Consider the following 26,730-nt stretch of genomic DNA (forward strand, 5'->3'; position numbering starts at 1 on the left):
ATGGACTTCATCGACTACGAATGCTACTGCGATCTCGTGTGGATGTCTCTAGCCCGAGCACTTGCCGTAAAATCGCTGTAAAGCAAGCGAGCGCTGGTGATGGTTGAGTGCGTGCTGCACTGCTCTGACGGATGGCGCTCGTTTGCCGCTCTTTTCCTCTGTGAGTGGTAGACCCCCTTGCCTGCCTCCTCTTGCCACTGTCCGCTTAGAGCTCTCGTTGTCTACTGTATCTCTTCCTCATGTTTTCTTCTCTCTCGTCCCTCATCTCCCCCCCCCCCCGCGAGCTGGCGGGGCTGCCTTCCGCAAAGCTGCCTTGGACTCACATACGCAAACACAAAGGTATCCTCAACTGCCGTCACTCACTTTGTTGTATTTGGGGTATCTCTTTCTCATATTTTCGATTCTCTGAATCCTTGCTATTATCTGTGAGCGTGCACGACCATGGGCGACACCGAGGATGGATTGCTGAGCCGCCGGCGCTTCCACAGCGCCGATGAGGAGAGGGACTTGTCACCTGGCCTGATTGTGCGGCTCAAATATGCCATGTACTTGTTTGTTGCACTTCTACTTTCTATGATGGTGCGCGGGCTGATGAGCTCCTTGTTCGACAAGATACCGTGGCTCGAAAAGGGGTGTGCCATGAGCAGCAAAGGAGGCGTGATTCAAGCCGCGTGCGGTGCGGAAATGCTCGTCTACCGCGTGAGCTTCGCTCTCACCGTCTTCTTCGGCATTCATTGGCTTTCCGTGTCTGACCTGACGTGTTGCATCCGCAGCAGTGACCGTGTCGAACTTCAGCGCAGCTTCTTCACCATCAAGACGGTGCTGCTGGTGCTCCTTTTCATCACGACGCTCTTCGTTCCTAACGGCTTCTTTTCCGTGTACGCCCACCTGTGTCTCGTCTGCTCTGGCTTGTACCTCTTGATGAACGTCATCTTCCTCGTGGACTTTGCGTACCAGTGGAGCGACGACTGGAGCAACCGCGCAGATGACAACCCCAAGTGGATGTGGTACCTCCTCGCCATCGCCATAGGCAGTTTTACTCTTGCCATTGCCGTCATTGTTGCGTCGTTTGTGATCTACGTTCCGCACTCGAACTGCAACTACAATGCATGCGCCATCACGAGCGTCGTCGTGGGCGCGTTCATTTATTTAATCCTCTCCATTTACGTTCCGCACGGCTCCATCGTCCCGAGCAGCATCGTCTTCCTTTACACTAGCTTCATCCTCTTCTTCACGCTGCGTACGACGGACAATGAGCACTGCAACCGCATGGCCACGCACTCGAGCAGCACCACCTACTCGATTGTGCAGACCATCTCCACGATGGTGCTCACCTGCTTCACGCTGCTCTACAGCGTTGTGGCTGCTGGCGGTAGTGGCACGTCCCTTCAAATTGGCCAGGATGACGACGGCTTGGCCGAGGACCCCGAGGAAACTGGCCACTTGTCGCATTACATGTTTTTCTACACCATCATGATCTTCGGCTCAATGTACCTGGCGATGCTCGGCAGCTCCTGGCACGTCAGTGGCGCTGGTGAGGATGGCTTGTCGAAGAGCATTAACCTTGCCTTCTGGGTGCGCCTGACGACAGTCTGGGCAGCAGTGTTGCTGTATATTTGGTCTCTGGTGGCGCCATACACGTGCTGCAAGGGTCGCGACTTTGGCTTTGCGGTTGAGGAAGATTGGGTGTGAGAGATTGGATGACGAAGTACGCACCACCTCCCCTCCACCTTACCATGTTACTATCAGGTATGGTTTTCTGTTAGTCGGCTGCTCTTTTTTCCTTTCTCCACCACCTTTGCCTCCGCTGTGCTCTCTGTGTTGCAGGCGGATCCGCTCGTCAAGGATACTCTCGCCTCGCTCGCTCTTTCGGGCATCCATCCACAACGCAGGGGAGAGGAAGAGAGAGACAGGAAATTTGAGCACTGAGGGAGAGGGCAGTGACTGCATGTCTGCACGTATTCATGTACCTGGTAATCCCCCGCAGTATGTACTCGACCATGAATGCATGAAACTCTCGTGCCTTTGGCGGGCTCACGCACACTCCAGTGTGACTCCGCCACGCACTCTTCTCCCCCCTTTTTTCCCCAACAGCAGACACATACACACACACAAATACCTATATGTGTGTGTGTGTGCACATGAATCTACCCTGCTGTTGCTGTTGCTTCACTCCTCGCCTCTCTTTCGTCTTGCTCTTGTTCTCGTTCTCTCGCCCATCTCGTTCGTTGCTGCCATCCCCATCGCCATTGACGCCGCGAGTCATCTTTACTATGGTCCCTTTGTGTTGTGTGGTGGCCGGCTTGCTTGCTTGCCTGCTTTGCCGTGCGCTTGTCGGCATCCTCTCTCGACGTGGGCACTTCCGTTGTCTGCGGCGTTCTCCTTTTTCGTCTGTCTTTTCGCCCTCCTCGTTTTCTTTTTTTCTTTTTGCGTTCTTCAGGCATCTTTGCGACAGACGGCGCCACGAACAGTAGAACGGCAGCTGACTCGCCGTCTTCCTCTTTCTCTCGCTTTTCCGCTTGCTTTTCCTTTTCGTATCTACTGAGGCCTCCGCGGTAGGCCACCGTGAAGCTTGTGCTAGCACTCGACGACTGTGTGGGGTTTGTGTGTGTGTGTGTGTATCTGTACGTATTTCCGTGCTGATATCGCCCGATCTTACATGGGCCCATCAATCAAAGACAAGACACGGAGGCGACGGAGCCATTCCATAACATGCACAGCTGAGGCTTTCAGGTAGGAGCCGCCTCTTTACACTTCAAGTCTGTGTGGCGTCTGTATTGGCAGATGCGGATGGCCATGTGTGCCTGTGCGTGGATCTTGCTACCACTGTGCTTGGCAGCAGCATCGTTGGCTATAGCGCACTCCCCTGCTCGCTCACTGACTGGGTACACTGTGTACCCAGTCAGTGCCACAGTCCGCTATGTATATGTTTCAGTACCTCTCGGCACCGTTGTTTTACGAGCGGTCGAGTAGTGGTGGTGGTGAGGGGTGGTGGTCAAACAAGCACCACTCCCTTTTCAGTATCACTGGCTATGTTTTTGGGCGCAGCTCCACTCGGAGTGGGCGCAGGGAAAAGGCGACCAACCTCGACCTTCACCATGACGATTTATGAATATTTTTTCTCTCCTCCTCCTCCTTTTCTCGCTTACCTTCGCTCTTCTTCCTTTGATCTCGCCTGGCACCCATAAGGGCCGGAAACTGTATGTGTGCACATCCCCCTCGCGGCAACACGCCCCACACGCACATCCATGTGGGTTAATGGCGATCCTAACTCGGTGGCCGCTTCATCTGTTTTCTGTTTCAACGTGTCCATCTTCGGCCTCCCCAGAGAGTGAACACTGGGTCTTGAATGTGACGCACTGTGGTTCCACCCGTCGGCTGGGCTCACAGCTTCATCTGTGCGACACACACACACAGAGAAAAAAAGAACAGTGATACTACAGGACTTGACAGGGAGGAGACAGGCACACGTACAGCCGCACATTTGCGAGGGCAGGACTCGGCATCGCAGTTTCCCATGCTCTGTGTGTGTGTGTGTGTGTGTGTGTCTTGCCTTGCTTGCTGGGGTTCTTCACAGTCACTCTTTTTCTTCTCTTGTATTCTCGCTGATGAAGGGTGCGGCGAGTTGGGCCACAGTGTATTCTGGAAAACGAGTAACACTCCTCTTTGTATGTATGTGTGTGTGTGTGTGTGTGTGTGTGTGTGTGTGAGTGTGTGTGCCTGCGCGCGTCTTCCTCTCCTTCGTTTCTGCTCTCTTCGTTTGCATTTCTTTTCTTCGACTCACTTTTCCCTTCGCCCCTCATTGGGGAACCCCCCCCCCATCCCCCCAATCCCCCTCTCCCTCTCTTTCTCTCTCCTCTTTGCGTTTTATTCGCTGCTGCTTGTGTTGGGAGTGACCGTCGCCCCGCGCATGCACACACGTACACTTCTATTGGACCCCCTTAGCCTTCGTCTTCATTCTCTTTTTTTTTTTCTCGTTTCCCGTCTCTCTCCTACCCCCCCCCCCCCCCCGCCGTACCCCTTCCTTTCCCTTCGCACGAGCACACAAACACACACGTCTTTCCTCTGCTGCTCTTCCCCCTTCCCCCCTCCCCATTTACGACCGCTCAGCTTCCATTTTTTGCGTCACTTTCATTTGACAAAGTTCAACAACGACCAGTGAAAGGTAAGAAATATGCAACATGCATGCATCTGCATGGATGTATCTGTGCATATCAGTAAGGCTCTACGATTGATGCGTGTGCGTGTGCGTGCGAGCGTCACACTGTTTTGCATGCCTAACGCCCTCTTGACAGGCGGACATTACTGAAGTTCCACGTACCTTGTTGTGCTCTACCCTATTCTCCCTTCTCTCGGCTTCCGTGTTGTGCTTCTTTTCCTGTCCTTGTACACCCTTCTCCCCTCACATTAAAAGGTGCTGTAGTCGTTCTGTCGCTGGACGTGCAGGCGTCCCGCCCCCTTCCCTCCCTCCTCCCCCAACGCAGACAAAGTGTCATACGCACGCAGCAGTACTGGTGAAGATTAAAGCGGAAGCCGAAGCAACGAAAAAAAAAACGTATGCAGTCGCTGTGGCGGAATTCATGCCGCACTCGGACGTTGCTGCACATTCCGCAGCCGAGGCGTCCAGAATGGAGACACTCAGATGCACTGAATGTCGTGGAGACGCGAATGCCAAACACCATCTTGTACGCGCGACGTACTGTGTATGGCAATGGTATCATACAACATTCTGGGATGCGACGTGGTGCGAGTGATGTGGCTCACTCTTCCTCACCTCCAGTGACCGACACACACGCCGCTGCAAACTGTAGTGGTGCGCTGGTGCATCTCACTCAGGTCGATATGTTTTCGCAATCGCGAATCAAAAACTACATTCAGCGCGTCACGACGCCCACCGGTAACAACAATTGCAGCAGCAGAAGCGTCGGTGTCGCGACTGCACCGCGGCTGTTGAGTGATGCAGAGAGAACAGTGTATGCGGCCAAGATCGGACGCGGGTGTGCGGAAAAAGTGTGGATCTCATCCTTTGACCTACCTGTGGACGTTCTCGTGAACGCGAAGATCTCGCGCCAAGCAATCACGGTTACCGGTCTCGCGATGGAGGCGAAGCTGGCAACTGTGGCGGCGTGCATGCACGCCGAGCGCTGCCTCGACGCGTTGAGCATCCCCCTCTTCACGTCGGAGCGGCGCCAGCATCAACGCGTACTACAGGCCGAGGCGGAGGGTCGCACTGCCCCTGAGATCACAGCCGAGCCGCTGGAACTGTCGTCGCTGCAGCTGCCACTCGGCGTCTTCCTTCCTGCTGCCACTTCTGCTGAGGTTATTCGAGAAGCCGGGAAGACACGGTCTTTTCAGCCATTGCAGACCTCCTCGACACCGACGAGCCGAGGGCGTGATGGCGAGGTGGGCACTACATCTGGTGCGTCGACCCAAGACCAAAGTACACGGCCTTATAGGGGCCTCCTTCGGCGTCCCGCGCGCCGCTGGGATGCGATTAAGCCTCGGTATGGCGCTGAGTGGTTCATTCGCGTAACCCTTGAGGAGCTCGCTACTCTGCAGTCGACGATCTTGGAGCACAATCGACCGCTTGTAGACGACGAAGATATGGAGGAAATGGACGCTGTCGTCATCCCTGCGAACGAGGTTGAGGTTCTGCAGGCGGAGGTGGTGCCCGGCAACGGTAGTGGTGCTGCAGCCGCCGCCGACACTGTAAGCAATACTGGTTACCGAGATGCGCACGGCCTGCACGTGCCGTCCGCGCCGAAGGTGCTCGCGTACGAGGAGAGACTGGTTAGCATCGAGTCCAAGTCGGCGCAAGAGATGGTGGACGAGACGGAGGGCCGCACCTTTGACCTGGTCGAGGACGACTTCGAGAGTTGGTACCTCGAGAAGGAAACACCCAACAGTCCCTGCCTGCGTGACCCGGGCGCGGTGGCACGTGTGAGCAGGTATCTGGAGCGCGTGACAGGGCACGACTTCGACTCCAGTGTCCAGACGCGGTCGTCGGAGGAAGACACAAATGTGTGGCAGCAGCGGCCCCTTAAGGTGAGTGTGAAGCTCAAAACGTGGTACACCATGTGGCTCGACATTCCTGGAATTCCAGTATCTGCTGTAGGTAAGGCAACGACGCAAGAGGGGGCGCGTGACCTCTGCGCCATGCACGCCGAACTTCTTCTGGGGTGGTTTGGTATTCACGTGTACGATACCCCTCGAGAGCAGGCAATGTACTACGATGCGTGCTTACGCTGGGGCCGCCTCATCGCCGCCGAGCCCATCGACCCAGCCACCGTTGATGTGAAGACCGCGAATTTGCCGAAGCCGCTGAAAGAGTGGTTCCGCAATATAAGCAAGCTCCGAGCCCGGCGTTCCGAGCGAAGCGTAGTGGAGAAGCTTCTTCATCTCAACCGTGTGGTTGTCCACGTGGCTCGGAGGCATCTTGTCGAGATCAACATTGTAGGCAGCCCCGACTATGCAGAACTACTTTCACTGGCCGGCCCATGCCTCCGCGCCTTCATGATTGCGAACCGGCACCCGTTCGAGAGCGCCACCTTCTGCTACGTCTATACCAAAGATAGCCAGTATCGCTCGACTGTGTATCTGCCTCTGCCAGAGCAGTACGGCGTGCGCGGTGGGTACGCTATTGCGGAGACGCCCGCGTCCGCCATTCTTTTGTGCGCTCTCCACGCTGTCGACGTACTGTGCGCGTTGGATGTCGTGCCTGCGGTGTGCATGGAACAGCCACGATGGCAGCGTATGATGGAGTTGCGCGAGTCTCTCGGCCTCATCCTGCCAGTCTCGTATCAGTACAAGAAGCGACTGGCGCGCGTGTCTAGCCCAGAAGCAGCTGCCGCTCTTGGCCCGCCGCCGCCGCCGCCGCCTACGCGGCTGCGCTCTCCTCCCGCCTACCGCGACGTACCAACGTCAGCAACCGGTAGAATCCCACCCTATCGAGAGGTGTGGCAGATCATGTTAACCGACGCTGACGTGTTCGACGTTGCGCCTGACATGCACGCGTTGAGCTCCGAGGCAATGCGCCTACGTATGTCTACCTGGTTTGACTTTCCGCAGACTCTGTTTGAGGAGTTTGCGCACTTCGCGTTCGGCTGGCGAATCGGAGAGCGGCGACACGGTGAATACCTGTTCCACTACGCCGGGCCGCAGCACTATCGAGGCACCAGCCGCTTAATCGCGAACAACTTCTGGATGGAGCTGCCGCTTGATCAAGCAGTGTACGGACGTCGAGTCGCACTCGGTCGTTGCTTCAACCGAAAAGGAGCAGAGCGGATGATGTACATACACTCCCTCCGCATCGCGCACACACTGAAGGTCACCCCGTGGGACACGCTACCGCTCTCAACGCTGGCGGAGAATTTGTACGGCAATGATATGGGCCGTGCCAAATTGCGGCATCATCAATGGAAGTGGATCTGCAGCACACTGCTCGAATGCAATCACATCGACGGTGTTACGGACCAGAAGCGTAAGGAGTGCGCTGCCGTACCCGAGGCAGAGATCATGCACGAGTTCGTTCGGTCAGTCGAGGCTGGGTCCGCTGCTACTGCCACTGGCTCCGCCTCTCCAGTCTCTTCGGAGGGCGGCAATGTCGGTTCCTCCACCATTGACCTGCGTCACGTGCTGTCACCACATCCTGTGATGTCACGTGACCTGGCGGTCAGAACTCTGATTTAGAGGACCTGACTCCGCTGCTGCTGGAATCAAGCAGGATGGAAAGGAAGAAAGTGAAGGGGGGATGGAGTAAGGATGCGCACCCAGGCCCGTACGCGCACTGGAGAAGGCTTAAAGGTTGAACCACCGCGATATGAAGGTCGATCGTGGTGGGTGAGAAGTCCTCTCCACCCTATGTCTGCGTCTTGCTCTTTTCCTCGGAGCAGGTGTTGTACTCCTGCAAGGAGGGGCAACGGAGACTGCAGAAAAGTGCCTTTTTCTCGACTGTTGAAGGAGGTGAAACAGCACGCACTGCCTCGAGGACGCGATGGAGGCGGCGACGCAGCCCCACGAACCTCCCGTCTCGTGCACACGCGAGGTACAACTTCTCCCTGAAGAGTACGAGGTTAGAGTTGAGTAGTGGCGGTGGTCGTCGTGGCAGTAGAAGCCCGCTGGTTCGTGTATCCCACGTCGTTCTCGTCTTGTGCACTCCTAGGTGTTGTTCTCTTCATATACAGAAGCTCCGCGTACAGTCAACCCATGAAGCAGCGTAGTGCAAAGAAGCAGGGGCGCTTTGTCGCGAGGCAGCGGCGTTGACAAGGCAGGGGAAGAAGATCCGCTGAGGGGTGATGCGATGAGTTGAGGTCGCTTAGCATCAGCGAGGTGTGTGTGTGTTCTCGTACGCCTGTGGTTTGCTTGCATGGGCGGCCTGCATGCGCGCGTTAGTCCTGTACACCGACGAGTATGCCCGCGTCTCTTCGTCTTCCCCCGCAGCGACTTCGCAGCAGGGCGAATTTTTCACATGTCTCTTTCTGATATTTGCACATGTCGTCTCTCTCGGGCGCCACGTTCGGGGGCCTCAGAGGCCCCTGCTCTTCTCCGCCTCCTCCACCCCCTACCCCACCTTCCCTTCGACGAGGTGGTCGGGGCGACGCCTTCTCGCCCTTGCCGCCGCCCCGACCACCCCGCGCATATGCCGCCCCACGTCTCTCTCTCTCCCCACCCTCTCCCTACTGCTGCTGCTGCTGCCCGACCTCCTTGCCCTCTCTCGACATGCCTTGCGTGCTGTCTCACCCCACACCCGCCCATTGCCTGGGCTCCCCCTCCCTCCCCTGCCCTACGGCCAAACACGCGCAGATTCCTCGGCACTTTGATTACGTTGAAAATGGACTACCCGAAGAAGACGCAGGCGACGCCCGCGGAGGGCCAGACGGTGCGTCTGACGATCACATCGCGCAACGCGAAGGCTGTGGAGTCTGTGACGTCGCAGCTGCTGATGCGCGCGCGCGACGAGAAGGTGACGATCCACGGTCCCGTGCGGCTGCCGACGCGCACGCTGAAGATCACGACCCGCAAGACGCCTTGCGGTAACGGTACGAACACGTGGGACACGTTCGAGCTGAAGATCTACAAGCGCATCATCGACCTTCACGCGCCGACGGAGCAGGTGAAGAAGATCACGAGCTTCACGATGGAGTCCGGCGTGGACGTGTCGATCACGATCCTGGACCGGTAAGCGGCGTGCGTGGCGGGTGCTGCTGCTTACCGGCGCACCGCGCTCGCGATTTCCCCTGCTGACTAGCCTACCCCCCACCCTCCCCACCGGAGTCGGCGCACCGCGCGAGCGTGTGTGCTGCGGTCGGGGCTGCGCTGTGCGCCGTCCTCACCGCCCGCACGATGCCACGAGGCCGCCGCGCGCGTTACTGCCGTGCGCCGGCGTTGTCACTGTGCCAAGACTAATTTTCCTTTTTGACTCTCGACTTTCACTCGTTTCCAGAACCGAAGCATAACACCGACACCAACGCGTTGCGGGGTCCGAGGGCAACGCCACGTGCGACTGTGTGGCGCACAATGTGTGTGTGCGTGGCCAGATGCTGATGGCTTATAAGCTTAGTCCATGCGTGACTCACGCATGGACTGAGCCTATAGGCTGCTGTCTGTTAGTGTTGGTGGGGCGGGGCAGCGAAGCACCGCTTCTGAATGTGCACTGCGCAGCATGTCTTCTATGAGTTGCTCACTCGTACGCCTGCAGGTGTTGACACACACACACACACACACACATTGCTATGCGCAGACCTGGCACCGCTGTACTCCCCACTGCGGCCGTGGGTTCTGCAGTATACAACAATGCTTCAACCTCTGTCGATGGAATGAGGTCTACCTGGTCGGGCTCTCTAAGTCATTCTTCCTCTGTCCCTTTTTTCTACTTTTTAAAAACGAGTTCAAAGTGCTCGACGGTTCGCTTGCTGCCAACCCCTGGCCTTCCTCTATCTTATCTGTCTGTGCGTTGTACAGAGGCCAGGGCCTACAGGAGTGCGAGACGATCACCACCACTGGCATCAAGCGCGTCGGTGTGTGTGTGTGTGTGTGTGGCGTCATTTGCTTCACGTCTGCCCCGCACCGGCCCTCTACGACGTCTATCCCCGTAAGCTGTTAAAAGCGCATTACGTACCACGAAGAGAGGGGGAGGGAAATGATAGGAGGGGCGCCGGAGGGCGTGTGCTAGGCAAAACCGAAGCAAACAGACAAGAAAAGCACCGCGCTCTTGCACAGAGGAAGAGACCCCAGAAAGAAAACACTTACATGCCTTGACACAGCGCTCACGGAATCGCTATCAGCAGCTACGGCACTCAGCGCGAGACTTGATCTTTCGTTCGACTGTTCTCTCTGCCTCTCTGCCTCTCTCCGCCTACGGTGCTTCATCACCTTCTTTCCCCAGTAGCCGGTGATACAGCGCTGCCCTCTTTTCCCCCCTCTATCCCTAATCGCCACGGTCTCACAGTCAGTAGACGTGCCGCCGCCGTGGCAGCCTCCACCCAAGTCTCTGCCGAGTGCGATGGACAAGAAGACGGCTCTCGCGCAGCTGCGCCAGTCGAAGTTTGTCTATGAGCGCGGCCTTGAGCGACAGGAGGCGGAGCGACGAACAAAGCTGCATCGATTTCTTGATCAGCACAAGCACGCCAGTCAATGGGCAACGTCTCTTGCAGCTCTTGAGGATGCAGTGCGGCACGGTGTGATGCCGAACGACGCGGCCCTTTGCCGCGCCATGTTCCAGTGCGGTCAGCGTGGGCAGCTCCAGGCTGCAAAGCGAGTGTACGTCGATCTCTACCGTCAGATCGGTCGTCCGCGCCCCCTTACTGCTCATGTGGCCTTCATGGCTGCTTGTGCAGACGCCGGTGACTTTGCTGAGGCACACCGGCAATTTCGCGTGCTGCGTGACCGAGATGTCGTACAACACGCCAAGAATGTGTCGCACTGCCCAGTGGTGAACGACGACCTCACAACCGAGTACTTGCGAGCCGCGCTGTGCGCCTCCCTCGGGCGGCGGCCTGCGAGTGGGGAAGAGGGAGCCGCTGCAGCCGCCGGCGCAGCGCCAATACCCGTCACCCGGAGTCAAAACAGCTCAACGCCTGAGTCTGCCCAGAGTAGCCTCTCCTCCAAGACGGTGAGGGAGGAGGCAACACCCCAGGCCGCGCATTGGAGCCAGCATCGTCCCCGAGGGGGCGGCTACGGCGGCAAATCTCGTGCAGATGCCACTACGCAGAACGCTGACGGCACGTCCGCCTCCTCTCCATGGCAGGTCGCGTTAGAGGAGTTTGTCGCCTTGCGCAAGGATGCAGGTATGTTTCGCAAGAGCAACGAGCTGACACCGTTACTGCTGGAGACGGCAACCCAACTCGCCTGCTTAGGCAGACAATGGCATCTGTGCCTTTCGATTCTCCGGGGTGCGGAGGCTGAGCAGGCGCTCATCCCGCCCGAAGCGTACGATGCAGCCATTCGTGCCTGCTACCAAGCGCGGAAGCCCACACAGGTGGTGTGGCTCATGGAGCAGCTCATAGCGACGCGCGTGCCTCCCGATGAGCGGAGCGTGCGACTGGCGCTGTCGGCGTCAGAAGAGGTCTCAGCTCAGGAACGTGCCCGACAGTCGCTTTCATCATCGGGAATCGATGCAGTTGGTGGGGGTGGTCGTGGGTGGTCGATGGCGCTCACACTCTTTCAAGCCCTTGAGCGCAACGGCTTCCCACTATATCAGCAGAGCTACGAGGCACCGTTGCGTGCGTGTGTCAACGCTGGTCGGTGGAAAGAGGCCTTTCAGATGCTGAACATCATGCGGCGTGACCACCGGCCTGTATCAGCCCCCGTGTATGCTCAGGCGCTAGCCTCTCGAATCGAAGCTGCCACAACGTGGGTAGAAGTGCGTCGGCTGATGCGCACCGCCAGCCTCGCAGAGGGGCACGCGAGTGTTGTGGTACTCTATCTTGCCGCGCTGCGGGCCTGCATGCGACTGCGCGACTGGACGCACTTTGCCGAGCTGAACCGTGAGATGCGGGACCGCGACATCCCCGAAACCTACGATAAGATGCGACTACTGATCGAGGCAGCATATCTCCAAAAGCAGTACCACAGCGTGCTCATGCGATTTGCTCGGTTTGAGAACATCACGCAGCATGAGCGTCGCCGCGTCGTCGAAGACAAGCTTGTGCGCCTCTACGAGGAGGACTTTGACCTGTCCCCGGCGCTGCTAGAGATGGTGCTGGAGGCATTCGAAAAGATAAAAGGTCACGCAGATCCTATGGTCGAGGCCGCCTACCAAGCTGCGCTTCGGCGCATGGAACGGGAGAGAGGCGGGCAGAGCCTCGTCGGTGCTCACACCGCACCGGAAGCGTGGATGTACTCACAGAGAGCCCGTGAGGCACGTACTTCACCCGAGTTTCATTAACATCTCCCTCTTCTAGTCCACGACTCGTGAGCACAACAGCTGCTCTGGTGTTGCGAGGAACTGCGGGATGCGAGCATCACCGTGCGCTTTGCACCTCTCAGTGCTTCCACAGCAGCTAACTACTATCTCTGCGGAGGTGTGAGATGAGCGGGAATCGTGAATGCATCTCTGTTTCCTTCCTTCCATGCCCCCCCCCCTCCCTCTCCCCACAAACGCTACTCAATACGGCGCAGAAAAGGAGTAGGACGTCTTAGCCCACCGGTCACCTTTCGACGCACGAAACCTCGCAAGGGACCCCACGACACTCGGCCGTGCTACCGAGAGAGAGCGCGCCAACGAGGAAAAGAGCGAGGCTATGGGGGTATATATAATGGGCAGCAAGCGAAGGAATTCTGCTCATTCGTTATGCCCTCCGCAATCACAGTGGCGCATGGAGGCATGCATGCACCTCTAACGTGCTCTCTGAAGGGCAGAAAAAAAACAAACAAGCGTGCCGACACGTGCGAGGGAAATTTTTCCCCACCAAAGCAGCGGCCCCACCACACTCACACGGCAACGAAAGACAAGACAAACCAAACAAACACCGGATGCTGAGAAAAAAAAAATGCGCGGTGCATCGGCAGATACCAACAGATGAGATGCCACCCGCGTGAAAGGGACTGTCACAGACCCAAGAGCCACGCACATGATCATCTGAGAAGCGACACTGACAGCGCCAGCATGCCGGTGGCTCCCCAGGTCTTCCGTGCGTCTGGGAGTCTGTCTCTCCCTCTCTCTGAGCGTGTCAAAATCTGCTCACTCGTTTTGTGGGGAAGAGCATCCTGCCTGAGCCTTGTTGCACACGTCGCCCCACGTCTCTCTCTCTCCCCACCCTCTCCCTACTGCCGCTGCTGCTGCCCGACCTCCTTGCCCTCTCTCGACATGCCTTGCGTGCTGTCTCACCCCACACCCGCCCATTGCCTGGGCTCCCCCTCCCTCCCCTGCCCTACGGCCAAACACGCGCAGATTCCTCGGCACTTTGATTACGTTGAAAATGGACTACCCGAAGAAGACGCAGGCGACGCCCGCGGAGGGCCAGACGGTGCGTCTGACGATCACATCGCGCAACGCGAAGGCTGTGGAGTCTGTGACGTCGCAGCTGCTGATGCGCGCGCGCGACGAGAAGGTGACGATCCACGGTCCCGTGCGGCTGCCGACGCGCACGCTGAAGATCACGACCCGCAAGACGCCTTGCGGTAACGGTACGAACACGTGGGACACGTTCGAGCTGAAGATCTACAAGCGCATCATCGACCTTCACGCGCCGACGGAGCAGGTGAAGAAGATCACGAGCTTCACGATGGAGTCCGGCGTGGACGTGTCGATCACGATCCTGGACCGGTAAGCGGCGTGCGTGGCGGGTGCTGCCGCTTACCGGCGCACCGCGCTCGCGATTTCCCCTGCTGACTAGCCTACCCCCCACCCTCCCCACCGGAGTCGGCGCACCGCGCGAGCGTGTGTGCTGCGGTCGGGGCTGCGCTGTGCGCCGTCCTCACCGCCCGCACGATGCCACGAGGCCGCCGCGCGCGTTACTGCCGTGCGCCGGCGTTGTCACTGTGCCAAGACTAATTTTCCTTTTTGACTCTCGACTTTCACTCGTTTCCAGAACCGAAGCATAACACCGACACCAACGCGTTGCGGGGTCCGAGGGCAACGCCACGTGCGACTGTGTGGCGCACAATGTGTGTGTGCGTGGCCAGATGCTGATGGCACTGGACACGGGCGACATCGCTGTATTTGGATTTTGACGGTGTTGCAAGACGTTCTATGCTACGAACGCCACTTTCCGAGGTGAGTCGCTGAGTCGTTGAAGACCACCTTTTTGGGGGGGGGGTTTCTGTGGGCCTCTGGTAGTTGAGGAGGTCCTCGTCGTTATGCGATTCCAGCAGGTCTTACTCGGACGGGCAGCTGAAGTTTTCTTCTGTTAGATGCGGTGAACTACTCTCTCCCGTTTTGCCCTCTCCGCTGTGCTTTGATCACATGACTGCGCATGTCTCGATGCACGAGCGAGTCGCTGCGTGTGTGCAAGACTTTGAATCGTCGAAGAGAGTAGCTAAGCGACTCGGCCGAGTGCTTACTGCTTCTATCATACCTCTTTTCGGCTCCATTAGAGACAGGCAGCTGCTCAAACCCATACCTGCACTTGGGGGTGAAGTGCCGGCTGAGACATTCATCCATACTTACTCCCATTTATAGAGAGTGCTAGTCAGCTAGGCACCCTGAGAACCCACCATTGTGGCTCTCTAGCACTTTTAAACGGACCCCCACCTACTCCACCGTTTCATAGAGGCTGTGCCTTGTTCTTGTAAAGACTCTCCCAATTGGTCATGCACCAACGCGTTGACTGCGTCCCGCCTGCACTTGCAGTGACGGGTAAAGGTCTCTTAGAAGGTACCCTCCAGAGCAAGTTCGTCGACGTCGCACCAACCACCACTGCCGCTTCTGCTCATGGAGGCTCTGCTGCTGCTGCTGCTGAAAGGCGCTCGCCGACACGAAAACAGCCTCTTGTGGCAAAGAAAGTTACATCACGCGACCCGCGCTCACGTCAGCAGGGAAAGTGGTTGGGGCAGGAGAGCCAGGGCATCACCACAATGGCTACAACGGTGAGTTCCTGTCCCGTAGCAGGGCGTCAGAACTCTCTCCTTTCCTTGCCGCAGTCGCGTGAGACAGCCGTAGAGGTGTCGCTCGTGCAGAATCTCAAGAAACAGATTGCATGTCTGGAGTTACAGCTACGCGTTATGAAGCAGCAACAAGACGCGATGGCGCGTATGCATCGTGACTCCAGTGCGCGTCACGACGCCGAGCGTGCAAAGACGTCGAGGACGACGTCAGCAGCTCGTCTCATGAGTGTTGAGCTCCCCCTGCTGCATGCAGAGCGCATTCGCCACGCGGATGCAGCTGCCGTAACTGTGAAGACACCTCAGTCCGACGACGATGCTATAGCGCGCATGCGTGGAGTTCCTGCAGCGTACCAGACGGAGCGTAGCATTCTTCTCCACAATCTCGAATCGCTGACGAAGGATGTGGAGGGGCTGCAGGCTCTTGCCTTGCATCTCGGGCGGGAGCGGGACTTGATGGCGACTGAGGTTATCGACTTCCGCGCTGCGCTGCGGGAGATGAAGATTGAGAATGAGGCCATGGCCGCTGAGTGCGCCGCCATGCACCAGCTGTTGGAGACCGAACAGGCTCTGCGGCGTGCAGCAGAGGAAAGCGTGAGTCCCAGTACGAAAGGGGCCTCGTCGCACAGAAACATCATGACCGCAGCGGACGCTCTCAGTCAGCGTGCCTACTACAAACTGCAGGCGGAGCGGACGGCGGAGGCGCTGACTCTAACAAAGGCAAAAGTGCATACGCTATCAGAGGCGCTTCAGCGGGAGCGTGACGCAGCGAAGATACTCGAGGCGCAGCTGTGTGGTGGGCTGGATCGCATTGCTCTGATGGAGCGCCGCGAGAGTGCGTTGGCTCTCTACTACCAACAGCTGAGCGGCCGGTTTGTTACAATCTCCTCCATGCTGCGCCACGTGCTGGACGTCGTACCAAATGAGCTACTGCAACACCAGCGCATACCGTCGCCCGAACGCGTGCCTGCCAGTCAATCAGCAGCAGCCGAAATGACGATGGCCGAGCTGCGTGAAACACTTGATGCGTGGCATAGCGAGACCACAGCGGTGATGGCCAACGCACAGCACACAACAGAGACAATCACCGGCGGCGCGCTGGCGCTTTTTGAGGCAACCACAGTGACAACAGTCTCGATCACCAGTGACGGAGATGACGAGCCGCCATTCATCAGCGAAGAAGCGGCAGTGACAGTTCCGCCTCCGCGGATCGAAGTGGCGCAGCAAAGCGAGCCGCTGCCACCGCCGCTACACAACCCTTTTGTGGACGTCGGCGCAGCTGCGCAGATGGCGGTGGTGTTGCAGGACGCGCAGAGGGGTGACAGACAGGACACACACAACCAAGGGGCTACCGTGTCGGTGCCGATGAGGTCCGAAGAACTCAGCGTACCTACTGAACCAGACTCGGAGATGATGCCATCGCTAGCGGCACCACAGAGAGCACTGCTGGCTGAAAAGACATCGGTGGTCAACCCCACCGCCGTGTATCACGCGGCGGAGATATACAAGTCAGCAGAGCTACCTGTTAACGAGAAGAGCGGCGCGGTGCATGTTGTGTTTGCTCCTGCTGAACTCTTCGAAAAGAAACAGACGGCAGAAATGACGCCCGAGAGCTCTTTGGCAGCGCCCGTCGAGAAGGGTATTACCGCCGACATTCCCGTGGACGCACCTTCGTCTTCTGGCGACACCTACGAGGTACCACCGGCGGCGGAGACCCCTTCCGGCATCACACCACTTTCGCCAGTAACGCCGTCTCTGTATGCAGCCCTGGCAGCGCACGTGATTAGCGACAATGGCCCTATTCCGGTGCTGTCCTCCAAGGTCGCTTCATTGGACGGCGAGGACACGCCGGCTTTTCATCCGCCTCACCCTCTTACCTTTACGGCGACGGTCGTGCCAGAGGAGGAGTCGCCGGCCCCGACATCAGAGGGAGGTGTAGCGAGTGAAAACGGTGTGCTGCCACAGGAGCCGCAGTCCACCGAGGCTGACAAGACGCCGCCAGCTGGAAATCTCGAACCACCGACGACAGGCGAGCAAGTGAGGAGGGATGCTGGAACGGAGACCGCAGCCGCAGGTGAGGCAGTGCCGGCTGTGGAAATCGCCGTACCCTGTGTCCCACTTCCGCTGCTATCCACTGTCACTCCACTTCAGGCACCATCTCCGCCAAGGAGCACTTTGCCGCCATCGCCGCTGGGCGTTGCGATTTCACCTCCACTCCATCAAGCCTTCCTCCCTGTGTTGCTTCCGCCGGCGCTGCCTCTGCCACCGACAGCCGCAATACCGACCAGTGTTCTGCCGACCCCTCCAGTGCCACCACCCTTGGAGCAACAACTGGAGCTGCTGAATGTGCGCATTGACACGCAAGAGGCCGCGCTGGCAGAGATGGTGCGGAGGTATGGGGGGAGTTCGTGAGGTCCACAGGCGGTTGGAAAGCAGTGGTGATGCACGGTGTGAAGAATGGAGAGGACATGTGGAGCAGAGTGCCTGCTGTGCGGGCGGCGTGTGCACAGACGGGGTGCCCTTCATGGAAGATTGACCCCCGCTCTCCTGCTGCTACCCTTTTAGAGCTCGCTTGCCTCTAACGAACGAAAAGCAGCAAATCTTCGTTTCACGTGAGACCGGTTGCTCTCTGCCTCTTTCTCTTTTCCGTCTCTCTCTCGCTGCTGTGTGTCGTTTCTGGCGTGGTCTGCTTCACCGCTGCGCGTCTGTGTCTGCCTGCCTGTGTGATGGATGGCGCTGCCGCTACCCCCCCCTCCCTTTTTGCGCTTGTCTTGCACCTGCGGCTCGTTGTTTTTGTTGTTGTTGTTGTATGATTGCGATCTTGCGCTCCGACTTGTGGTGGACTCAGACTCGGAGGAAGGGACCCTGAGGGACGTGTCAACAAGCAGCGCTGCAAGTGAACCGTGACATGGAAACGTGGGGGAGCGACCAGGGAGAAGGGGAATCAGTGGGGGAAGAGTCTCAAGGAGAGGTCATCGAGGCCACTCTGGTCGCTCCACCCCTCCCCACCCCACAGCACCATCACGTCTTGCACCTCTCCTCCGCTATCTATTTCCAGCGTTGTCGTCGTGTTGTGTTATCTTGCCCGCCACCTGCTCGCGTTTTGCTGCACTGCCTCCTCTTACTTTCCTCCACCTCTCTTCGACACACACACACACTGAAGTAACGCGCCAACATCGGCAGAGCTGCCGCCTCATTGAGGTGACATTCTTACGGCGTTCTCCTCGTCACCGCATACATAACCAAGCGGGCGCTGGAATCCATTTCAGCGGAGTGACTGGGCCCATGATTGGCGTGCTACGCATCACGCACGAATACAAACACAGAGAGGGCCCCTTTTTTTTCTCTCTCTCTGCTCGTGAAGTAAGCCCCGCATCGACTTCCAGTCCCCATCCCTGAGTGCAGAAGCGGTGTTTCTCCTCTCACCGGTGCTGTTTCCCTGGGGTTCTCACTGACATCACCGCCGCCGCCGCCCCCCCCCCCCCCCCTACCCTTCATCTGGATGGGTGACGTCGAATGCGGTCCTCTGCTTTCGAGCAGCCGGGAAAACCCGCTACCATCGCTTCTGCAGCTCTCGTCCTCGTCTCCGCAGCGGCAGTTGCGACAGCTGAATACGACATGGGCTCTCGCCGCCACCGACGAAAACGGCACGCCTGCACCCACGCTGGCAGACGGCACGAGCAGTGACGCTCGATGCTCCTTCTTCAGCAGTTTCTCTTTCTCCGCGCGGAGCGAAGCCACCGCCTCGCGCAGTCATGCAAGTCAATCGCCAATGGTGGCGGCGCTGCTCCGCCCCTTTCGGTGCCTGCAGATGTGGTGCCGAGGCTGCTGCAGATGCTTTGGCATCCGTGATTCTTGGCTGACCAGCGTTGGTTTTGTCGTAGTCGATGTCGACGACAGCGTCCCCGTTATGAACGTTCCTGGTGACGCGCTCCCCGATTCGAGTGTCTCACGCGGACCCTGGCGCAACAGGGATAGGGGGAATGCACCACCAGTTGCAACTCCGCATAACGGCAGCGGTCAAGGCCATCTACACCGGCAATATTTGCCACCGCGTTCGCGGTCTAGCGAGGTAGGCTTTGGCGGCAGAACCTCTCCGTCCACTCCGCTGACGGAGCACGTGTATGTGGTAAGAGAGGGTGCCAACATGCCACCCTCAGATTCTCTTGATGAGATCTCTGTGGCGGACTCGAGTACGTCCCCGTCTTCCCTGTCCTTCACTCAACGCCCACGCGACTGGGGTGAGGGGGAGGGAGGACAACTTGTCATGCGGCGAGGTGTCCTGATGCGCATGGCAGCCGACGGCACTTGCACTCGTGTGTCAGGGATGCCGGGCTACTCCTCTGGATGTCGTCACCCTGGGCCAAGTGTGAACCTCTCAGGGCGAACCAATGACAGTCGTGTCTTGCAGTTGGGCCTGATGGAGCCGTCCACAGACGAGCACAGCAACGCCGACTCAAGCCCGATCGCAAGGGAGGGCGAGGATGCAAGCGGTCTGTACGCGGTGGCGACGGCGTTGAACGCGTTGGAGGCAAGTCGGCAGCCTCTCCGAACGCTGGAGCAAATTTCCGCGGCCCTCGCCGCGTGTGCACCATACCTCCCTCTCCGTGTGGAGGTGGAGCCTGATCTGAGCAGTACGATGTTAATTCCTACTGTTGACACGGAGGCAACGCCTGCCAAAGCAGACTTGGCATCGAAGCAGCCGGCGACCATCTCCACCCCGCCCGCAGTCCCGCTCGACATCCATATTTTGGGTCCATTGCTACCGTGCCGGACGCCACAGGCACTGCGGACATTGGAAGACATTCTTCTGGAGGACTGCGAAGGCAGTCGACTGCCCTTTTGTGCGCTGCACTGTGCAGACTTGGATCTGCGACGAGTAAGAGTGGGCGAAGACAGCGATTACGCTCCTTCCACCATTGCCGCGTCCGTGCAGCGAGCGCCGAGCGATCCATCTCTTGACCTGCTTGTGTCTCCCACGACGGAGGCGTACTCGAGTTGCACCGCGACTGTGTCACAAGTGCTAGCTTTCCTGAAACATCTTGTTGCCGCACGCGCTGCTCAGCTCACCACACTACACTTCACGCGGTGCTACGTTGTGCCGCATGACCTGGGTCAGTCGATCCCGCTGCCGCTAGCCACAGTGCGACGGCTGCGGTTTGAACACTGCTCACTCACTCCCGCCCATGTTGGCGCGCTCTTAGAGCTCGCGCGGCAGCAGGATGCGGTGGCGTCATCGAAGCTTGCAGAGGCATGCGGCGTTATTGGCCTGTCGTCTCACCGAAGCCGATCGTTTGGTGCTCTCGAGGAACTGCAGCTTAGCGGATCTCTAACGTCTGAATGCATCGCCGAGCTGCTAGACTACGTGGAGGAGCAGCAGCAATACCGGAAAGCGGACGGCGAGGCGATCGCCTTACGTGCACTGTGCGTTCCGTCGTCAGTGGTGCGAACGACGAGAACTCACCCGTTCGTACAGGCCAACGGCAGCCGAATTAGCGTGTGGAGTGTCTGCGTGTAGCTTCAACGGGCAGCTCTATGGCGGTTGTTTCCACCGTTTGACGAGCGACCTGTTCAAATAGGGTCAGAGGAAAGGGACCGCACGAAGCACTCAACTCTGCGCGCCGCTGCTCTCGCCGTTTGGGGGCCTGTGCTGGAGCTTCCGATTTTTCCTCCGGATTTGATCAACTTTCCACGCCTAGTCATCAGCGCCACTGCGCCACGTCGCTCTTTCTCGTCTGTTTTTAGCTGCCCCTTTACCCGTCGCTGGCGCCCACACGCCTTGTTTTCCTTTTTTTTTCAGAGGATGGTGTGTGCTTCCCCCCCTCCCCCCCCCCCCCCCGGCACACCTCTGCTTGGGTGGGTTCTCCTGTGGCGGCCATGGGCCTTGGGTGTGGCGGCCGTTGTCGTTACCACCTTGACCAAAGGAGGTGACGTCGGTGATGCAAAAGTGTGTGCCTCTTTCTCTGTGACATTCGGACCCACGAAAAGCGTGTCACTTACCTGCGACATCTTCTCGCCCCCCCCCCCCCCCTTCGTCATGCCTGCACTTTCCCGTTTGCTTAATTTCTTTTCTTTTTCTGCTTCAGTTGTGTTGTTTTACCACGCGTTTGTAGTCTCCCCCACCCCCCCTCCTCGCTTCCCCCTCGCCAAGTGCTCCTCGACTCGGATGTGCCGTTGTTTGCGTTCGTCGTCATCGTCGTCTTGTTTTACCTCGTTGGGCATCCCTCTTTGCACCTTTCTTGTAGCCCAATTTTATCCGACAAGCGATTACTGTTGGTTTGTTTCTGTTCAAGCATGTTGGCACCTTCTCCTTTGCGAGCGCCACACGCCATGCAGCGAGTCTTCGCTATGTCACTACTTCTGTAGGGCGTAATGTAACTAGTAAAGAGTCACGCTTCTTTGCTTGATTTTTCATTTCTTGCGTTTCGCCGCTGCCTTTACCGTCACGTTGCGACCCGCCTTCGTGGTAGGCTGTCATTGCTCTCTCCTTCTTTTCATTTCTTTGTACGTTGTGCATTTTTTTCACCCCTCCCCCCCCTTCGTCCTTTCGTCTGGAGAGTGGCGTTGAGAGACGTCTCTGACGTGACGTCAAACCTCTTTTACTCATGGTCGTCGAGTGTTGGCGCGTCCTACGACGGTCTGTGATGCGGCGCGTACGCCGCTGCGGAAGAGAAGCCCTACGGTGTATGTCGACTCGTGGCATCCTGGAAGAAAACCTCATTATCCTGCCGGGACCCCAGTAAGCCGACGCACTCGCCATATACGTAGGCTATAGTCTCCAACACATGACGGAAGACAAAGCGGCACTTGTCAGTGTCAGCGCCACCGCCACCCTCTACGCCCAAGCAAGTTCGGCCTGAATGTCTCACTGGCAAAGGACCTCGGCGTGGCGCTCACTGCGGTACTCGACGAGATGCGTCGCGTTCAGGGTGTACGTGGTGTGCGGGCTGCGCCCCTTCCTCCTCAATGGCCCACTTTCACTTCAAGTGCACTGCCCCGCTGGACTGGGACGTTGTTGAGGCGATGAGCACGAGTCGGCCCGAGACGCAGGACCTCCTGCATGGAGTGCAGGGGTACTTCCACGCCTCTCCCTTTGAAGGCCTCCGGTCGTTGGGGATGGTAAAAAAGTGTCACCTGCGAGTGGCGACGTTGCGCAGGCGGTGGCGATAGGGAAGGTCGAGCCGTGCCTCCTTAGCGACCGCATCCCAGAGAAGGTCCTCCCAGAAGGTGTGCACGGCGTACGTGTTTTTCGGCGCTCCAGAGGTAAAATGGCGCCGCCGCCTGTCCATAGAAGCGTACTGCGATGCGTGCTTGCAAAAACCACGCGATTCCGCGGTGTGCCGTCTCCGTTCTGCTTGGCGTGGCGATAACAACTACGAAAGACGAAGTACATGCCTCGAGTCGACTGTGGCGCCCCATTACGACGCAGTGCAGATTCTGAGTGCGCTTTCACAAGTCGGCACTCGGGCCAAAAAGCAGCGAGCACTTCAGGCTGTGCACGCGGCCAAGCGGTGGGCACTGGAGCGTTGCCATGAGTCAGTGTGTGTCGCGATCAATCGTGGGCATCACCAACCCCCTGAGACGGTGATGATCACGGTTGGCAGGGTCTTGGTGGTAGCAGAAGAAGCTCAGAAAAACAAGTTTGTGTCAGTGGTGCATCGCATTGTGACGCCGATCCGCCTGGCGACCACCCCTCTCGCGTCCCCGACGTGCGAGTCACGGGCACGCCTGGAGGTCGAGTGACTGTTGGGTTCCGTTGCTGGGTCACAGAAGCTTTTCTGGATAGGAGGCCATGTGGAGCGGAAGGGAAAGATTTGTGCGGAACTTTCTCCAGGATATGGCAAAACTGACCGGGGTGCTACACAGGCCAGTGTTCACCATCCGGCCCTTCGCGTTGATCCTGGTCCTTATGTTCTTGCATGCTGCACACACCCCGACCCCGTGCGGGCTCTCAGCGACTGCGGCAGCTTCAGGGACGTCGCAGTGCAACGACTGATACGTCCTTCACGGGACCATGGACACGGCCCCGTGCCTGCTGGAGGTGAACCTGTTCACACGCATGCAACTGTGTGATGTGACGATTCTCGTTAGTCTGCGCACTCTGCCACCACGCAGGCTTCTCTGGCACATACGTCGTGGACGAGGAAGTGCGTGGGCTCCTCGAGGCGCCGATGCTGGAGCAGCTGGGCTCGCCCGGCTGCACGCGACTGGTGTGCCTCATCTCTCTTGCCCGCATGCCTCAACTTTACGCGCTGTACCTCTCCTGCGCCACTACTGACAACTTCGCCTTCTCCAGTATGTAGGGGTGCAAAAGGTTTGGGGTGTTGGCGATGGTGGAGTGCCCATACATGTCGAGCGTCTTCCTTGTGTTTGTGCTTGACCAGCTGCTCTCGCGCGTTATTGACTGGGCGCTGCAGACCTGCCTCAAGCTAGAATACTTCTCGTTGCACAGCCCCCCTCTCCTCCCCCAAGTTGTTTGAGGTTCTTCTTCATGCTGTCGCGACTGAGGGTGCTGTACATGCGCGAATCCGCCATAAAGAAGCACTGGACCACCTTCCTGAGCGAGTGCGCTGCGTTGGTGGAAGGGGAGTTGAGCTACTACTCGCCAATGGCAACACTTCAGGGGATCAGTCCACTAGCAGGTCGTTGATGCATCTTGGTTGCTGGCCTACCGATCATGGACGGGGTCTCGTATAGGGCTGACCGGAGACTCCACTCCTGGCAAAACTCGTTATCGCAGACTACGTGCGGCTACACGGCGTGTCGGTGCTTCGATGTGCTGCCGCCGCTGCATCATCTGGGCGTTTCGGAGAGTTGCATCACAGAGGAGAGCTTCGCAAGCAGTCGTGAGACCTGTTCTATGGAGGAGACTGTGCATTCACGGTTGTACCGCACTCCATAGCTGCCGGCTGCCGCAGTGCACGTGCGTCTTTCCCGCCCGCGACTCGTGGATTTCGCCGGCGCCGGCATGGTCTCATCGTCCGAGATGAATGTGCTGAACTGCAAGTGTCTTTTGCTCGCAAAGATGTACGCGGTCCATCCGAGCGTGAGTCGGCCGGCGCCGTCGGCAGTGGAGAAGAATAGGAAGGCCCTGACAGGGACCCTGGCAATGGCGGTGGTGTGACTTGTGTCGTTGCCTCCCCAACGACACAAGTGCATCAAGTCTTTGCGGTCACCCCCACTCCCCTTGCCTTCTGTGTTTGAGCACAGGAGCGCCTGTGTATGGGCGCCAGATTTCTGCGGCCCATGGGCGATGTCCATTCCCCCGTTTTTTTTCCCTTGACTCTCAGGGGGAGAGGCTCTTGTCGTGGTTGTGTGAGCTTTGTTCTCGTTCTCATCTTCCTCGGAGCAAGTGTGTATGGGTCTATGTGGGTGTCTGTCGTGAAGGCCTATGCCTCACTGTCCGATGTGTGTGTAGATGTGTGTTTTCAGCTGCTGAAGACTCGTCGTGCGGGAGTCACGCATGGAAAGAGGCAAGACGCGGCGTGGAAAGGCCTATGTCCCCCCCCCCAAAGCTCAGTCTATGCGAGCACTCTCTCGTTCCTCGCAAGAAGACGAGGAGTCATGCTACCGGTCATTCATACCGTGGCCCTCTTCACTTCAATAGTAATGGACGCATCTCAGAGCCGCAATGCACGCACTTGTGGTAAGGTGCCTGTGTGTCTCTACTGGCGGTGCTCTCTTTCTGGTGTCCTGCGTAACTCGCAGATTTTGCCTTCTCCCCTAAGCTCTTCTACACCCTCCGCTTCTACGCGTCCCCTCTCCCCAAACCCACACGGCCTCCCTTTGCTCAACTTACCTCTGTCTCGCTGTCTCTGTCCACTGGTTTGGTGAAGGGTGATCTGATACTGCCTCTCCACACACGCACAGACAGACCGACTCGCTCGCTTCCTCATCTTTTAGTTGTACCTTGTAAGAATGTTCTTTGCTGGCGGTACTTTTGGTGTAGAGAGTGAGGCCCGCGACGCCCACAGACGCCCCACGGGCCGCCGTCACCAAGCACGCGACATGGCCGAACTGCAAGCCAACATCGAAGCGAGTCGCGGCGCACCGACGGTTCCAGCTGAGGGGGCTCGACACGCAACTGCGCAAAACAAGATGGCCGCTGGACCGTCGTTTCTCGACCGCATTCACGAGCAGAACTCGATCGTCGTGGAGTCGCCCCATCCGACGCGCCGCCGCGGAGCGGCACCGGCGGACCACCTCAACATTTTCTCGTGGCACGACACGACCCCTGCACCTCGCGCGCCCAACCAGGGTCACCAGGTGACAGCAAGCGGATCCCGCACAGCCCAACCCACGAACGTCACAGCAGCGGCACCGACTGCGGAGGACAGACGTGAGCAGGCGGCAAAGAAGTTTGAGATGCACAGCGATAGTGCATTCTTGCGGTTCATCAATGCTCCGAAGACAGGGTCCGGTGCCGAGGCTGGCAAGCGCGGCGCGTACACTGGTGCTGTGTCGGGGCAACCTGTGGTGCCTCCACCCCCTGGCCGCGACATGGGCAGTCGGATGCACGAGCAGTCCCATGGACGGCGCAGGGGGCGCGGAAAGGCGACCGCACACACTGACAACCAATGCAGTGTGCCGGAGGAGTCAGGCATAGCCGGCTTCCCCGGGATGGGCCAGCGCAGCACCCCTCACGCTGTGCCGCATCTCACCCGCAAGTCAGCTCAGGCCGATGTCTTGCCCTCATCTGTCTCGAAACTCGCGCAGCGCGAGGACACTGGCCGAGGCGATGACGCCCGCGTACCACCAGCACAGGCGCCGGCGCCCAAGCCAAAATGCATTCCGCCCTATCACATCGATGAGGACAGCTGCGAGGACCACCACTACATGAACGCGTACGAGGCGAAGGCCAACGGCCGGCAGCCGTGCAGTGAAGAGATGTGGATGTGCGACGACAACGACTATGACGGCTATGATGAAGCACACACAGGTGGCCCCACCGCGGGCGCGCTACACCATGCTCAAGGTGGGCACAACCCGGAGTGGCTGCATGATGCTGCCGACAGAGGTAAGACAGGCGGACCTATTGCTATGTCACCTTCTGTGCAGCCCCGTCAGTACAACTTCGATGCAGAGGAGCAGCAGTTCTACGAGGCGCGTGTACCCCCTCAAGCTGAACTCCCACACCACTGAAGGTGTAGAAGCGTGCGATTGACGTTGGAGGAGGGGGTGGGTGAGGAAGGTGAGAAGGGTGAACCAATGGTAAAGGTCGTTGGCAGGCAGAGTGAATGCCTCTTTTTATCTTGCACACCCCCACCGCTTCTTGTGACCTGCATTAAGAGGTGCGTGCGTGATGCTTTGTCGCCAACAACACCGCTCTATCCTTGTGCCTTCCATCCCAGTGACCTACGCACTGCGGCAGATAGGCAGACCGACATTTGTACAGTCCCCAGTGCCGGCGCTGCGTCGTAAGTGTTGACCTCTGCACCCCTTCCGGAGCTCAACATCCCCCCTCGCGAGTTTCTATCCCTTTCCTATTAGAGGTCTCCTCTCCATAGATTTTATTGTGTTTGCTCTGGCTTATCACTGCCTCTCTCTCTCTCTGAACTTCAGTTTACTGTTGGCCTTAGTGCCTCTCGCTTTACATTCCTCTCTTATTCTTTGTTCAGCTGTGTGTGTGTGTGTGTGTGTGTGTGTGTGTCTTGCTTACTCGTTCGCAATGCATGTCTTCCCCTTTTC

At 58.3% G+C, this 26,730-nt stretch overlaps 8 protein-coding genes across 8 annotated transcripts; all 8 read left to right on the forward strand.

The window, feature by feature from the left end:
* Positions 1–441: 441 nt before the first annotated feature.
* LBRM_28_1060 (conserved hypothetical protein) lies at positions 442–1,692 on the forward strand (the record flags this gene model as incomplete). Its single annotated transcript, XM_001566087.1, has 1 exon — positions 442–1,692. The coding sequence occupies one exon, from the start codon at positions 442–444 to the stop codon at positions 1,690–1,692; it is 1,251 nt and encodes a 416-aa protein (XP_001566137.1).
* A 2,865-nt stretch (positions 1,693–4,557) lies between these two features.
* On the forward strand, positions 4,558–7,689 carry LBRM_28_1070 (conserved hypothetical protein; the record flags this gene model as incomplete). Its single annotated transcript, XM_001566088.1, has 1 exon — positions 4,558–7,689. One exon carries the CDS (start codon positions 4,558–4,560, stop codon positions 7,687–7,689), a length of 3,132 nt encoding a protein of 1,043 aa, XP_001566138.1.
* Positions 7,690–8,830: 1,141 nt separating this feature from the next.
* LBRM_28_1080 (putative ribosomal protein S20) lies at positions 8,831–9,181 on the forward strand (the record flags this gene model as incomplete). Its single annotated transcript, XM_001566089.1, has 1 exon — positions 8,831–9,181. One exon carries the CDS (start codon positions 8,831–8,833, stop codon positions 9,179–9,181), a length of 351 nt encoding a protein of 116 aa, XP_001566139.1.
* A 1,320-nt stretch (positions 9,182–10,501) lies between these two features.
* Positions 10,502–12,385, forward strand: LBRM_28_1090 (conserved hypothetical protein; the record flags this gene model as incomplete). Its single annotated transcript, XM_001566090.1, has 1 exon — positions 10,502–12,385. One exon carries the CDS (start codon positions 10,502–10,504, stop codon positions 12,383–12,385), a length of 1,884 nt encoding a protein of 627 aa, XP_001566140.1.
* A 1,033-nt stretch (positions 12,386–13,418) lies between these two features.
* LBRM_28_1100 (putative ribosomal protein S20) lies at positions 13,419–13,769 on the forward strand (the record flags this gene model as incomplete). Its single annotated transcript, XM_001566091.1, has 1 exon — positions 13,419–13,769. The coding sequence occupies one exon, from the start codon at positions 13,419–13,421 to the stop codon at positions 13,767–13,769; it is 351 nt and encodes a 116-aa protein (XP_001566141.1).
* Positions 13,770–14,751: 982 nt separating this feature from the next.
* LBRM_28_1110 (hypothetical protein, unknown function) lies at positions 14,752–17,454 on the forward strand (the record flags this gene model as incomplete). The annotated part of the gene is made up of 1 exon (XM_001566092.1): positions 14,752–17,454. The coding sequence occupies one exon, from the start codon at positions 14,752–14,754 to the stop codon at positions 17,452–17,454; it is 2,703 nt and encodes a 900-aa protein (XP_001566142.1).
* Positions 17,455–19,333: 1,879 nt separating this feature from the next.
* Positions 19,334–20,560, forward strand: LBRM_28_1120 (conserved hypothetical protein; the record flags this gene model as incomplete). Its single annotated transcript, XM_001566093.1, has 1 exon — positions 19,334–20,560. The coding sequence occupies one exon, from the start codon at positions 19,334–19,336 to the stop codon at positions 20,558–20,560; it is 1,227 nt and encodes a 408-aa protein (XP_001566143.1).
* A 4,400-nt stretch (positions 20,561–24,960) lies between these two features.
* On the forward strand, positions 24,961–26,184 carry LBRM_28_1130 (conserved hypothetical protein; the record flags this gene model as incomplete). Its single annotated transcript, XM_001566094.1, has 1 exon — positions 24,961–26,184. The coding sequence occupies one exon, from the start codon at positions 24,961–24,963 to the stop codon at positions 26,182–26,184; it is 1,224 nt and encodes a 407-aa protein (XP_001566144.1).
* Between the last annotated feature and the right edge of the window lie 546 nt (positions 26,185–26,730).

The sequence above is a fragment of the Leishmania braziliensis genome, chromosome 28 (genome assembly GCF_000002845.2).
Source record: "Leishmania braziliensis MHOM/BR/75/M2904 complete genome, chromosome 28".
Lineage (NCBI taxonomy): Eukaryota > Euglenozoa > Kinetoplastea > Trypanosomatida > Trypanosomatidae > Leishmania > Leishmania braziliensis.